Below are 14,751 nucleotides of genomic sequence, written 5' to 3'. Positions count from 1 at the left end.
GAAGTAGCTGATATTTTAATTTTAACTCCGTGCTGTATTGCTTGAGCTTCAGGTGTCTGAATGAAATTTGTTAACCACTTTAAACCACTCTTCCCTTAGAACTGAAAGCTGGTCATGAGTTACTGGAGTTAACAGTATGTGTGTATAGATGTGTGCATATATATACATACATATATATATATATATATATATATACACACACATATATATACACATATATATGTGTTTATCATTTAGTTCAAAACAAGAAAGAAGTTTCAAATTAGAAAGGAAAACACAAGAGAAATTTGATGAGTACCTTGGAAGGAAGTTAGAGCAAGCCTCTTCTGTTTGTGTTATTCCAATAAGAATTCCAAATTTCAAGAAGAACAGGAAATAATAAAACCAGCAAAAGGTTTTTTGGATGAGTATGCACAAAGATTTTGGAGGAGATTGTCGTTAAAGAAAAAAATTTATGGCAGTTTTCAAGTATTGGATCCAATGAGTGATAACCATCTCTGAAAACATCTTCCTGTAAGGAATGATAACAACTAACTCAGTTGTTTCACATAAACTTGTAAGTTAAATCTAACCCTAAAGCCAGAGCAGCTTTGCCACGTGTGGTTACACAGGCAGGATTTCACCCAAGGTTTAGCAGATGAGCTTGTGCACGCTGCTTGTTGCTGTACTTGTAAGGTTTAGTTACAGACGTGGGTACCAAATGTATTTGCTGTGGTTTGTGTGTAAAACTGAAGCTGGTTTCATTTCTGATTGTTTGACTGTCTGATGCTGTATTGTTACCACTTCCATGAGTCAACGCTGATGGTGAAAGAAGGATTCTGAACTTCCCTTTTTTTCCTTTTCCCGGTGAGGGCAGAGCTGCTGCTTTCAGCCGTGAGCTGTTCCTTGAAGTGCATTGCAATTTGTGGTCCCTCCCTCAGCTGCCGCTCAATGGGATCCATGCCTGCCCAAAGCTGTGACACCCCCTTCAGCACTCCTTTCTCTACTGCCTTTTTCCTTGTCTCTGGCTGTAAATCCTACTTCTCTCAGAAAGTTCAGCTTCTACTTCACAAGCAACAAAAACTGACTTTTTCTTTTGCTTAAAACACCCATCAGCAATGAAAAATTTTGGCCATCTGTGCTTCTCCTACTTATAGTCTGACCATGGCTGCAGGCTAAGAGGTCAGTAAGGATGAGTGATCCCACAGGTGTGGATAGGAATATGCTGGGGAGCTCCACCAGAACTTACTCACATATGGAAATCTCACCCCAATTTTTAAGGGTGAATATTCGGTTCAAGTCCTGCTTTCCTTTGCAGCTTCAGGTCTGTCATCCTGCTGAAGGAATCTGGGCTTCCTTATTTGCAAAGAGAAGGAGCCTACTAGTTATAAAATCAGACTGCGTGCTGGATTCTGCTAGGCTTAGCCAGCTCCTGTCTTTGTTTCATAATGTCCCCTGATCTGGTGTGTTCAGTGTTGTTGTGAGTTGCTTCCATGTACAGGAGGACTCCTCCCCATCTCTAAACCCTTAATCACTTTAGTTTAGGGAAGCACTTAACATTTTCTTAAACAACTTTGCACAAAGAGGATTGGGTGCATTAGTTGGTTAGATTCCCTAATATATTTAACAAAATGTGTCATGCTTTTCTTTTTATTTTCTGGCTGAAAGTTCAAAAGAGCTCAGCCCCAGATCATTTTTAATCAGTGTTCAGCAACTTTGTGCTTTAGAGACTTCTCAAGTCAACTTCTCATGGCCATGGGACTATGCAAGCTGCCCGAGATAGCTTTTAACAACAGAACCAGCTAACTGCTCAGAACTGTCTTTAGTCTGAATGGTTTTAATAGGAACTGACATAAGTTACCATTCTCTATGGCATAAGTTGACCCCAAGAGTTAGATGTGAAGTTTTGTAGGCATTTGACCCCAGCAAGTAATTAATGGCACCAGCCACTAATAAGGGTGCAGCCGTGTGATGCTCAGTGGATCTCTCACTGGCAGCCCCAGGCAGAGTTATTTATACCCCCAGCCTCATTCTGCCTCTGTGTTCCTCTGACCCAAAGTGGGCTGGCTCAGAACCGTGCTATTGCGTTTTGTTGCAGGGTCAGAGTTTTGTTAATGGAAGAATGCTGTTAGGGAAGGGATGTGTTTGACCCAGGGAATTTGGTGCTGTGGGTTACCTTCATTGTGAACCCAGATCCTTAAAGGAGTGTGAAGAAGTAGATGAAAAGAATGCAAATATCCTTGAAGTAATACTGCTAATCTAAAACTATGTGCATTTATTTATTTATTTATTTTTCTTTGAATGGTCATATAAAAAACAGTCAGTTTGTAGTTACCTATGAACACTTTGTCTTGACTGCAGATTTGGCGTGTGGTGTGTTCAGAGCTTCCAAACTCGGTTTCAAATAAAAACTGCTAGAATGTAGCAGAGAGCTGCTTATAGCCTTGTGAGAGGCAGACATCATCATCCCTTCTGAGGCAAGCAGCTCTCTGAAGCTACCACCTCATGGCATGGCACCACCAGCCTCTGCAGGAGCTGGGCTGGAATTACGTCTTCTGCAGAAGTAGGAAGTGTGGTTTGTGATTGTGATGCTGCCTTAGTGATCAGCATTCAAATAATCTCTAATAGGATTCAAGATCTTCTTTACTAGAAGGGTGGTTAGGTCCTGGAACAGGCTGCCCAGTGAGGTTGTGGATGCCCCGTCCTTGGAGGTGTTCAAGACCAGGTTGGACGGGGCCCTGGGCAACCTGATCTAGTAAATGTGTATGTTTGGTGGCCCTGCTAGGCAGGGGGGTTGGAACTACATGATCCTTGAGGTCCCTTCCAACCCGGGTAATTCTGTGATTCTGTGATTCTGTGATCCCAGTGGATGGTTTACACAGGTCTGAAAGAACACTGATGTCGTTGCTATGTGTGTGGGCAGTATGGTGGTAACAAATTAGAGAAAGATATTCAAAGTTTCTTGTTGCTTTTCAAGCTGTGTTTTGCACCCAGTGTTTCCTGAGCAGCTCAGGCAGTCTGAAGGTGTCTACATTGTCTCCAAATTGTTCCCAAGCAGCATTTCAGTAGCAGGAGCAGCTGCAGGATAGAGGCTGGTAGGTATCTGTCTGAACAACTCATCGACCAGAGGAGCTGTTCTTTGCTGCTGTCTTTCACAGGGGTTAAATGTAGTCATGCCAAATTGATTCTAGATTTGTTCTGTGGTGCCTGTGCACAGGTAAATGGCCACATGCTACATGGGGGAAGTTGTATGAAGCACTCTGTTAAAGGCAGAGAATGGTCCTGTGTGTGAATGTGGCGGTTGTGTTGCAGGCCTGTAGAAATTGCTCACTGTTACAAAAGTTGCCACTGATCTTGCTCTTGTTCATCCTCAATGGTACTGTAGACCTGGACTACCTTACAGCTTTATCTGCCCAGGAGCCTGCTGTAAGAGTTGTTACTGATCTCTGTACCTGTTGTGCTGGCTGGATGGGCAGCTTTAAACCACTTGGGGAACAGAAAACATCTTATGGGTAGGGCTGTTACCAAAGGGGCTGCAGTCATTGTTAAAGCTAAACACTTGAACTTCCCCTGCAATTGTGTCAGTGGCTGCTTGTGTCCTCTGAGAGACGGCACTGAAGCAGCTAAGGACTGTTTTCAGGAAAAAGAGAGGAAATCAAACTTTTCTCCTCAAACCAAAGCTGCAATCAGAAGTCTTTTCTTTGTGCATCTTTGTTTTGTTTTTGTTTTTGAGACGAAGAAAACAATGAGTTACTTCTAAATCCTTACAGAAGTACTGAGGAAAACTTGCAGTCAGTCAGCTTTGAAATGGAGAAATGTTATGATGGATCATGTAAATACCTGCAGTGGAGCAGGCAGGGAGAGCAGTGGAACTCAGTTACATATTCCTGATGTCCAGCACTTTCAGAAGTCATTCATTCCTGCAGTGTGAGATGCTGCCCTTCTGACCTACATGGGTGTTACTGCAGGCACTTGAGCTGCTGAGCAACAGGGTGGGACCTCTCAGTATCAGGCTGATGGAAACCCTCGTGTTGTACTTGTGCATTGTTTCTCTGCTACCTTATTCTTTGCCAATGCCTGTGCAGTAGTTAAGTCTGGAGATGTGATGCACTAGGCATTTCAAAAGAAAAATATTTGCAAGCCAAGCAGGAAGTATAAAATATATAAACTGGTCCTTAGTATAAAGCATAAATTATGTAGCTGAAGAGGATGTGTTCCGGGGGTTGTCTGGATTCAGTCTTGGCTATGAGGTGTTACCAAACTGGCTTCTATTCTGGAGGGCTTTTTGTGCCCTTTCCTTCCTCAGACGCTGCTGGCGGTGGTGAGATGGGTGCTGGCTGCCAGAGGCAGATTAAGATTTAGGAATGTAGCAGAAAGGGCTGGAGCCAGCTGCCTGTACGCTCCCATCCGCTTCTTCAAAGAACGCAGCAGGAGAGGCAGGAATCGGCTCTGGGGTTACTGCACAGTGCTGCACATTAAATACTGGCACAGCTAAATGATGGCTTTGCCAAAAAGAAGATATGTTTTGTTCTTTGAAGTAGCATAGAGGGGGGCAGACTAACAATGCTGCCGCAGTGCTGGTATGGTACCCTGCCCATATGGGACCCGCACTCGCAGACAAAGGGATGTGAATACGAATTGACTCCCTCATACATGGCCAGGCACAAGTTCTTCGATTTATTTCTTAACTTCAGTAAACAGAAAATGACATAGCGGATCCCATGTCAGCCAAAAGAGCCATCTGTGGTCTAACCCTGTGACAAACAGTGTAGCAATAATTCAAGTGCCACCAACAGTGTGGAGTTTGCCAAAAAAGCAGATGCTTCTTTTGACATGCATCTTCAGTGCTGTGCTGTTTTTGTCCCGTAATTGCCGTCGATGGAGGGAAGGTGGGTAGGCTGTCCAGATGAGCAGAATGCTGAAACTGCATTATTTTTTTTTTGTGGGGGTGAAAGGAGAATTTGGATTATTTTTTTTCTCTGGATAAGCCCAAGTTATCTCTGTGTCTGTAGCATCCTCCTTTTCTAATGTGGTACTTGGAATGCAGGCAGCAACTTTGTGAAATACGGAGTTAGCTGGCCAGCTGCTGGGATGAGATGATGGATGGCATCCTGAATTGCTGAGAGGAGGGAGTGGCTTCATGAATATTGCATATTTACTGCTTCCGTTTATGAAACTATGAACTTAATTACATGCACCCATAAAAATATGCATCTTAACTTGTCATAAACATAGATACTTGTCAGCAGTAACTTTCAGATTATGTTGAATATTGTCCGTGGCTCCTTTTGTTGGCAGTGGAGGCAGAAGTTCTGACTAGATGATGGCACAGAAGGTGAATAAAGTCACAGCTGAGCTGGGGATGTGCCTTAGTGCAGGAGTCTGAGCTATGCTATAAATGAAGTAAGGTAAAGAGATAATGCGTGTTATTTATTTTCAGTTCTCAGTGCAATCATTTCTAAATTTACCAAATAAGAAATAATTGCCTTAATCTTTCTTTTGGATTTTTGATTACAAGGGATATTGGACTGTTTTTCATCTTTCTTTCTGGGAAAAAAAAAAAAAAGAAAAAAAAGATGGAAATATCCCGCAATCATAACAGTGTTTTCTGTCGTGAGGAACTGCTGCACTTTCTCTGATCTTCAGTACTATATAGGGCAGATTTGCTCACTAAGTAGTTAAAAGTAAAAAGATGAGGACGTACCATGCATTTAAGGGCTGGGAGGAAGAGGAAATGGTGGGATCAGCAGTGCCTCTCAGTGCCTTTTGCTCTGCTTCTTCCCCTCCCTGGGCAGTGAGAGCTGAGCAGCTGATGAGCGCATTGCTCGTGCTGCTCCCCTGCCTGTGCCGCCCTTTCTGCTGCAGCGTGCATTAGGAAGGAACTGCTGATCTAGGCAATATCTTCTTTTCTTGCTGATGAAAAATATCATGTGGGACAGTGTCAGAGGTCTCAGTCAAGATCTATATATATTTACTGCTTCTGCCTTACCCGCTAAGCTGGTTATCCTGGCAATGAAGAAAATTAGATTGTTTTGATGATGTGATCTGTTTTTGACAGATCTTTTCTGTCTGCATTTTTCCCCCCTCATTCTGTTAACATCCAGATTCTTGTAAACTGATTGTTTGATAATCTGTTCCAGAATATTTCCGGGAATTGAAGCTCGGCTGACTGCTGTGAAATTCCCTGGGTCCTCCTCTTCCTCTTAACTAACTAACTAAATCAAAATCGCAAGGCATGAGGTGACTGACTGAGAAGGGAAGCTATTTGAGGAGTTCTATATGTATCAGCTGCAGTTTGGCTCCTTTTTTTTTCTTTTTCTTTTTTTTTTTTTTCCTAATTTTATTTTTTTCATATCCTGGGAACTGGACTGCATTCATGAAGCAGAACATTTGCCTGAAAATTCGTTCTTTTCCCTTGACATTAATCTGTTGTGGGCCAACACCTGAAGAGCTTTCAGATGGTGGCACTGAGTAGAAGTTTCCTGTTCTATGAACGGTTAAGGAAAGTCAATCACACAGTGAGAACAGGCTGCTGTGAGCGTGTAGTGTAGGGATGTCTAAACCTCTTACACTGACACCATTTAAAATAGTTGTTTGTCAGAGGACTGTGCAAATGCCTTATTTCTGCACTTTTTTTGCCTTAAGCCATTTAGGTGTTGCCCTTGATGCTCTAAGCATCCCTCTGTGTGCTTACCTCTGGCATTTCATTGCATATGTTGTAGGATTTTATACTCTATAAGGTGTGCCAGTAGGTGTGTAATGCAAGGGAGGAATTAGTTTTGTTATTTGTGTTCAGTGTTGCTCACTGGACTTTCAGAGACCTGCATGAACCCATTGACATGTGAGTTAAGCCTCTCTATAAAGGGATGTGTTTTCATCTAATTGCAGCTTGAATCCTCAGCCTGGAACAGAAACTTCAACGTAGTCTAGGGATTCAGTTCTGTTTTCTGTCTGGATAGTGAGCAGAAGCCTTGGCTGGTTGCACCAAAGGAAGCTGGTCTCTGTATTTACTGGAGTCAAGAAGGAAGTTGGCAGGGAATTCTTTTATGTCTATTGCTCAATGAGGGGCTAACCACAAAAACATGTATGTGTTTTTCTGTCCAGTAGATCTCAGTACCAACCTCTTCCTTCAGGTACTTCAGCATCTTGACTTTCTCCTGTTGTTTGAATTGAGATTAACTGTTGACTTGTTCCAGCCTGTTCAGGTTGCAGAAACTAAAACTCAAATATTTTACTTTAGGTATGTCTATGGTATTTTATCACAGCTATAGCATGGCACTGACACATTGTTCCAGGGAATTCAAGTCTAAAGCAGAGAGACAAGGATGCTGTGGTTTGTGATAAGCGAGAAGAGAGAACTAATAGCTTCTGCAAAGGAATGGGGGCTTAGCCAGTTCAGCCCTGCCTTCTTGCTCCTTTGTAATAGCTTTTGTGCAGCAGCATGGCTTGTTTCTTGGATTCATCGCCTTTTGTTCTCCTCTGGATGAAGGGAGTCAGTCAGTGGAGCACTTAAAAAATCCCGGATGGGGTGTGCTTGATAGAGGAGCTGAGCTCCTGGGAGCTTTGAAACTTTCCCATTATCTCTAAGAAGAGCTACCTTAGCCAAGAGGAGCTCCTCCTGCCTCCTCTGCAGTGTTGTTGCAGCCTCTCCTGCCTTCCCCAGCTTAAACCTTCTTTTTCATTAAGCATAATTAAAAGAATCATTCTTGTAGGAAAATAACCTACTGGGTAAAATTAGTGTGGGTTTTGTCACATACTTCAGTGTTGCCACGATTATGCTCCCACTTTTTCAAGTGTCTTCATAAAAAAGAAATATGTGGCTTTGGAGCTTTGCTTGTTTCCTTACTGGCAGGGGTCTGCTGTTCTATCGAACTTTAGTGTGTGTAATTTAAATAGTATTAGTTCCAGCTCTCCAAAATGATGAGAACGCGGCATTTTGTAACAAGCTGGAGTGACACCTTCCATTGTTGGTAGTCCCTGCTTTCTGGTGAGGAAATTTAGTCCTGCTCTGTTAGTGTGACCGGTGGTTTGTCCTCAAAACATCCTGAGCAAAAGGAAGCAAAATAGCTGTTAGTGGGGAGAGGGCTTGGGTCAGCAGCAGAACAGCCCAAGGCTGAAATTGTTAGGAGCCTCTGAGCTGTGACTAAGCATTTGTGCCGAGCTGTCTCATTTCGTTGTTAATAGAACCACTCTCCATAAACATCTTTTTACATGGAGGCAAAGAAAAGCACCTATTCAGTCTTGCACTTCTGTATTTCAAGGAAAAGTCTCCCAAATTACTCGGGGGAAAAAAAGCGCATTGACTGCTTCCCTAGGTTTTGACAGAAAGCTTTCTGGTTCTGACTGGCAAGAGAGCTCAGATCACTTAAAAAATAATGGACCAGAGAAGAAAGAAAATAGTAATTAAAAAGAAAAGTCAAGATGAAAATGACTCCTTGTTCAAACTGAGTTTACTTTTGGAGGTATACTGTCTTCTGTTTCCTTATATTTTCCTTCAGTATGGAAAATACTGTCTGTATTTAGAGAAACAATTTCTGCAGGACTTGGCTTTAGCCTGATTTTTTTAATTGCTTGATTCTCAGCCTTTTTCTTGCTGTCTTTCTTTACATTTTATTATATATTTTTTTGTTATAGTGTGCCAGTTATAATTCTTTGGGCACAGTTCTTTCACGCCAAAGCATGGAAGGTTTAGGGAGGGTTATTTATTTATTTATTTATTTTTGAGAATCCCAGGGCTGGGTCTCCAGGTGTTTCTGGGCTGTCTGTGGAGTTTCATAACAGGGAGAGTCTCTGCTTGATGCCAGCCTCCACCCACGGAGTCCTGCCTCTTCCCAACCCCTACTTGTTCCTTGTAGCTGCAGCACCAGCAGCCATCTTCACTATGTAAAGGAAGATGGAGCAGGTTTGGATCTGGGGCGTGCAATTAGCTCTGTGTGATCACAAGACACAGCATCCATGGTTTCAGCTTTGTGCAGAAAACCAACCCTTGCTGGAATTTCGCTGTTGCCTCTTAAAGCATCACTGAGATTGTGTTCTTCATTTGCTTGGACTGAACTTCAGGATGAGAGGAGGAAGAGGGGGCAGGTCCAAGGGTTTTTTCTCCCAGAAAAGTTCTCAATGGGAAGCTGGAGGACAAAGCTTCTGAGATTCTCTCTACATTTTTCATTGGCTTAATCCTGAAAATGCTTAGAAAGCAGCTGATTTGCTGCATCTTTGTGACAAGTGCTGACAGACTGAAGAACAACAGTCAGAGAACCTACCCTAAGGGAGGAGATGTGAGTGCAGACAGCAGCAGCAGATCGTTCTATTCCTACTGGTTGACTCCCATGCATTGAGAATAGGACTTGGAGAGGTCTCCAGAAATTTTGCTTGCCGTAGCATTTCAGACAGTGTGATGGAAAATGTGAAATGGAATAGTGTAGACACTCAAAATGGCATCCCCGCTTCAGTTGTTGGTTTGCAAGCTGAGGCTGAGTGGTCAAGGTTTAATGATTCTTGATCCATAGGAAACTGATAAAGCAACTGTCTTCACCACAGAGCAGTTATTCCTGTTGAACATTTGGATTTCTTCTTGCAGTTCAGGACATTGTTTCATTCCAGACAACCTCCTATTTCTTAAGATGGTTAAGTGCGACAGTGTTTTTCTTTACCACATGATATCTTCTGTCTTACTGAGCCTAGGCGTTCCTCGTACATATGAAGTTCATAAATCAATACATTCACCTCCTAGCTTAATTTTTAGCCATATTTTTTCCATATTTGTGTCCTTTAGTAATTTATATGACCATTGCACACATCCGCAACAATTTAAAGTGAATTTAAATCAATGCCAATTACTGAAGGTGCTGTTTCGAAATACTGGTTAATGAAACGAGGGAGGCTAAGCATAGCAGGGCAGGGAGAGCAGGTACTTGGGGTGGGTGAGTAGGTACTTGAGGTGCAGTCACCAGAACAACGCTGGGCAAACACCAGTAGCGAGGTTTTGAAACTACGAGGTGATCCAAGTCAAAGTTCAGGCTAAATTGGGTGGTTAATGCAAGCTGTAATTTATGGTTTGAGTTAGAGTCGATGTGTGAGAACTAGCTCTGTTGGTAAGTCATGGTATTTTTCCCATCAGGAATTTTCACTGTGCAAAGGAACTTGTAATTAAATGCTAGCATGTTATATAACTCCATATATGTGCTCTTATAACACCGAGATACGGAATTAAAAGGATTGCTACCATAATAACTGTGCTCTGTTGTGGAACAGTGGTTATCTGGGTCCGTATCTTCTACTTGTTAGGGTTTCCTTCAACTTTTGTAGTCTGAAAGCTGCAGGGATCAGCATCGCGCAGTTTGTAGGTCCAAGGAATTTCTCAGGGTTGTTCCTCTTTGTTTGGGTTGGGTGTTTTGTTTTTTTTTTTTTATGTTTGTTTTTCCTGTTGACAATAAGAAGATTCTTCTTGTTGGTGGATGAAATCCTGCTCTGACTCATTTCCAGTCCTTAAGCACAGAACGGTTTATAAGAAAGACAGGAATGGCTCATATGAAGATGAGTATTCTACAGCTGGTTTTCTACAGTGTCTTCTGATCATTCCCATTTTGTTTCTCTGCACAGAGAAGCAGGCAGCTGCCATTCAAGCGGGGGCCCTCCCCAGGGAGCGAACATTTCCCTTCCCACCCGTGCCCGCAGGGTACAGCCACTGCAGTGGGGCTGGGGTGGTGGTGGCAGCTGGTCCTGATGGCTGGGGCTGGGGGAACTCACACTGCAATGGGCGTTTCACTTTGGTTTTGGGGGAGGGTGGTGGGAAGGATGCTGCACTGGAGAGAGAATGGCCTGGCTGCCCTTGGAAATGAACTTGAGGAAGAAACGGGAAACCAGCATGGTGAGTTTGTTTGTTACGAGAAGGAATGTTGTCACTAGGAAAAAGGACTGATACTCTTCTTCCGCCTCTGTTCCTGTCCAGTATTTTAAGATGCAGTGAACAATTAAAAACAATGTTTTTGCTTATGTTACATTATTGCAAGCTGTTGTGAAGCCCATGTGATAAAATCTTAAAGAATCGTTTTAGTTAGAAACTAGCAGCGGGCTACAGTTTGTACAGCAAACTTTTACAAAGCCCAAACTCAGTTTTGCAAAGCTCTCAGTCAGTATTCATGAAAGCTATTTCCAAACAAACAACCCCAACCCTTGGCCAGGTCTCCGCAGCAGAACATCTTGCCAGCGAGTGCTGTATTAGCCAGGGGTGTGGAAAAAAGTCATGCATCCTCACTGACATCGCTGCGCTGGCACCAGACCAGGCGGGGATGCAGCTGTGGTGGAGGAGGCGAGCTTTATCGAGCTCAGCTTGTGCCATTGGGAGGTGATGCAACCGCGCCTGCAGAGCTGCTCTGCTGGCACAGTGAGCCTCACTGCAGCTGGGTGGGGAGACACAAACTGCCCCAAACCGAGAGGGGCCTCTGGCTGTCAGGGTGTTCTTCAGGAACAGAGTAGAAACAATGATTTGGATTTTAAGATGAAGCTTCTGCATAAAAAGCATGTATAAGCTTTGTGGCTTTCAGGAGTTGCTGGCCCTTTGGTACCTGTCTGTTTGCTGGGCTGCAGCATTCTGCAAGCTGCAAAGGTGTGCCAAGCATCTGTGTTTTTAGGGCTAGTGAAGGTATGGGTTTGTGTGGAAGCAGTCAGAAACCTTCTGTCTGCAAACTTCGGAAGACAGCTAATCACATTTACATTCCCGTGGTGTTTGGATCTAACCACTAGCATAGAGCATCTTCGTGCTTAAACAGAAGTTTAAGTTTCTCAGAACACAGTGTTTATATCTTGCAGGAAGAGAGACTTAGGATTGCTGCTGTCTGCACACATGCACGCTGGCTTTCCTCTCTTGCTTTTGGCAGGCTGGGGACAGCGCTGTACTGCAGCTCCACAGTAGAGCAAACTAAAGCCTCAAAGGGCAAGAAGTGAAAACCAAACTGAAGGTGCTGCAGAACAGAATGGAGGCTCCGGTAGTGATTAGCGGTCAGCATTGTGACTGATCCGTGTGTGCTTGCTTGTCTGGGAGCTGTGTATAGGGGTGTGTGTGGGGTGGTGTGTGTGGCAAGCCGTGGCACAGGGTGCTGTGTGCCTGTGTGAGCTGCAGGAGCAGCGGCACCACACCATGTCTCTGCTCTGTCATTCTGCATTGCTTCAACACAGCAAGTAATTGCCTGGTGTTACGGGAAGCAGGGCACTCTGATGGCCTGACTCGTGCCGCTGTAGTTAGTATCCGTCAGTGTTTCCATTACAAACTTGGAGGGAGGGTTTTATCTTTTTCCCATTTTAAATTGAGCCTGGAAGAAATTCCATATCAGCTTTTCAGCTTGCAGTGTAGATCTTTTGAATGATAATTGTTTTCCTAAAACCCTTCATTTAAAAAAAAAAAAACAAACAACAACAAAAAAAAAAAAACAAAACCCAGCACCCAAAACACACCACAAAGCAACAACGAAAGCAAGAACCACACAAAACAGCTCAGTGGCAGTGGAATACTGACATTCAGTTTTGAGATTTTAAATGATTGTGAATGTACTTCATTCTTTTTCTTCATTTTTAGCTCAGTTCCATTAGGTAACAACATCATTTCTCCATATCAGTGTTGATTTTGTATTGAGCGTGAGTTGCAGTTTGCTGTTACAGGCTATTATTGCTGCATAATAAGATTTGCAATGCACTGAATGAGAAGATTTCAAAACCTTCCCAGGGAAACATGAATAAGAAACACGTAATTAACCCGAAATATCTGATCGAAGGATTCTCTGCTTTGCTTCCACTCCCAATTTCATTCTGATTTCCCAAGGTTATCTCCCAAATGGTTTCACTTTTGTGTGCTGAGGCTGTAGTACCTTCAGCCCTCGGAACTGAGGTGAGCTGCAGCCCCTCCTGTGCACATGCATGATGGCTCCCTGCCTGGGGCAGCCTGAGCTGCACCTACCTGCTGCAGTCAGCCAGAGCAGGGTGATAATTCTCTGGTTCAGGTTATGGCCACGCAAGTGCTTGTGTGCATCCACAGAAGAGGGTGGCACAGGGGCACTTACACACTTGTGTTTCAATTTGTATTCCTCTTTTTTTTAATTATTTTTTTTTCTTTTCTCCCCATCTGCATCACATCTGCAGCTTGTAAGGAAGTTCTTTGCTCTGAGCTGTCTGAGCCATGGAGGATCAGACATTTGTAGGAAGGGGCTGCATGCAGTGGATCCTTTTTTGTCAGTGAGGACCTTGTGTATGAGACTTACCTGCAGCCCGAGCTCTATTGTTCCAGTGTTTCTCTCTTACAACCCCGTATACCTGGTTTTAGTACTTCTTGTACCATGACTTCCTTACTGTTGCTTAAAGAAAGGATAAAGACTGTTCTTCTGCTGATTTCCATGTAGGCATTTTTAAGTTCCGCTGCGGTCTGATTTTAAGAACAACTACATTAGATATCCTGAGAACTATGTGAATTATTTATGTGCTTATCTCCTGAAACTTTGTTTGCAATTATATGGTCTTTTTCTTGAGATTCTTGAAATAACTCACAACTACTGACATCAATGGCAGTGATTCTGCAGAGAAACACAATGAAAATCTACACCTTAAGCTGTCTGTGCTCTCTCTCTATCTTAAATAAAATTGTGTGATGTGAAGTACTAAAAGGCAGCAGAGGGACAAAAGAGGTTTCCTATTGTTTTTATATTTCTGAATAGATGAAGGAAATACTGTAATCTTCACATCTACCACAGTAACCCTTTACGATGTGGAACAGTCTGAAGGAAATAAATTTATTATGTACCTGTTAGAACAGCCTCTTTTCATTTTCACATCAGATGCCACAACAAAAATAAAATCCTATGAGTAACATTCTGTAGAGCTTACATGTAACTTAAATCTGTGTCGTGCACTGAGCATGCTTCAGCTGAGAGCTGGTTATGTCGGACATGCCCATAGATCTGTCCCAAACCTGGTGTGAAAGTGGGTTTAGAATGCAGGAGTGACTACTGCAGCTGTAGCACAGTGCTCCAAAGGGCGACCAGGCTGCTGTAAACTGAGATAATGTGCATGCTGCGATTGCTGTCTGCAGTTCACTCTAACGCCCTTTTTCCTTTACAGCAGTCCATTGTACCAGCCCACCCAATGGCTCCTCCTAGTCCCAGCACCACCAGCAGTAATAACAACAGTAGTAGCAGCAGCAACTCAGGATGGGATCAATTAAGTAAAACAAACCTTTACATCAGAGCACTGCCTCCAAACACCACTGATCAGGACCTGGTAAAATTATGCCAACCGTAAGTACTATACTTAAATACAGATTACAAAATCATACCTTGTAAGTTTGTAGTAGGTATGCTGAATGAGTGTTTGGATTATAAGAGGAGAAAAAACTGTTTTATTATTATTTTTGTTAATAAAACTCCACATCCTGTAGAATGATGGCAAGTTTCAGCTCCCAGGGAAATTAGTAGGAAAAAAATGGTTTGGGCAGTTTGGAGAAGCAAAAGATGTTTAAGTGCGATGGTGAACAGAAGCACTTTATTGCTTGAGCAAAAGTTGTGGTCACCCAAACTGCTGGCTGATGCTGTTGATATGGCAGATAAAAGAAAATTAACACCTGAGCGTGAAACCTGCTATTAAGAACTTGCAATAGAAATTCTCCACTGTTCACTGCTAGCATAATCTGTTGTTATAAACTCCTCGAGCAATTGTTCGTATCACAGTAAATTTTAATGTGTGTTTGAAAGCTTATCCAAGTTTCAGGCTAATTTACGTTGGCTGTACATT

General features: G+C 43.0%; 1 protein-coding gene across 3 annotated transcripts in view; it reads left to right on the top strand.

The window, feature by feature from the left end:
* Nucleotides 1-14,751, top strand: part of RBMS1 (RNA binding motif single stranded interacting protein 1) — a 137,018-nt gene that overhangs the window by 60,397 nt on the left and 61,870 nt on the right. For all 3 annotated transcript variants that reach the window (XM_015869076.2, XM_015869077.2, XM_015869078.2), the window contains exon 2: nucleotides 14,083-14,258. In XM_015869076.2, the coding sequence (XP_015724562.1) occupies nucleotides 14,083-14,258 (176 nt within the window). The remainder of the gene's footprint in view (nucleotides 1-14,082; nucleotides 14,259-14,751) is intronic.

The sequence above is a fragment of the Coturnix japonica genome, chromosome 7 (genome assembly GCF_001577835.2).
Source record: "Coturnix japonica isolate 7356 chromosome 7, Coturnix japonica 2.1, whole genome shotgun sequence".
Lineage (NCBI taxonomy): Eukaryota > Metazoa > Chordata > Aves > Galliformes > Phasianidae > Coturnix > Coturnix japonica.
This window is presented reverse-complemented; position numbering and strand designations above follow the sequence as displayed.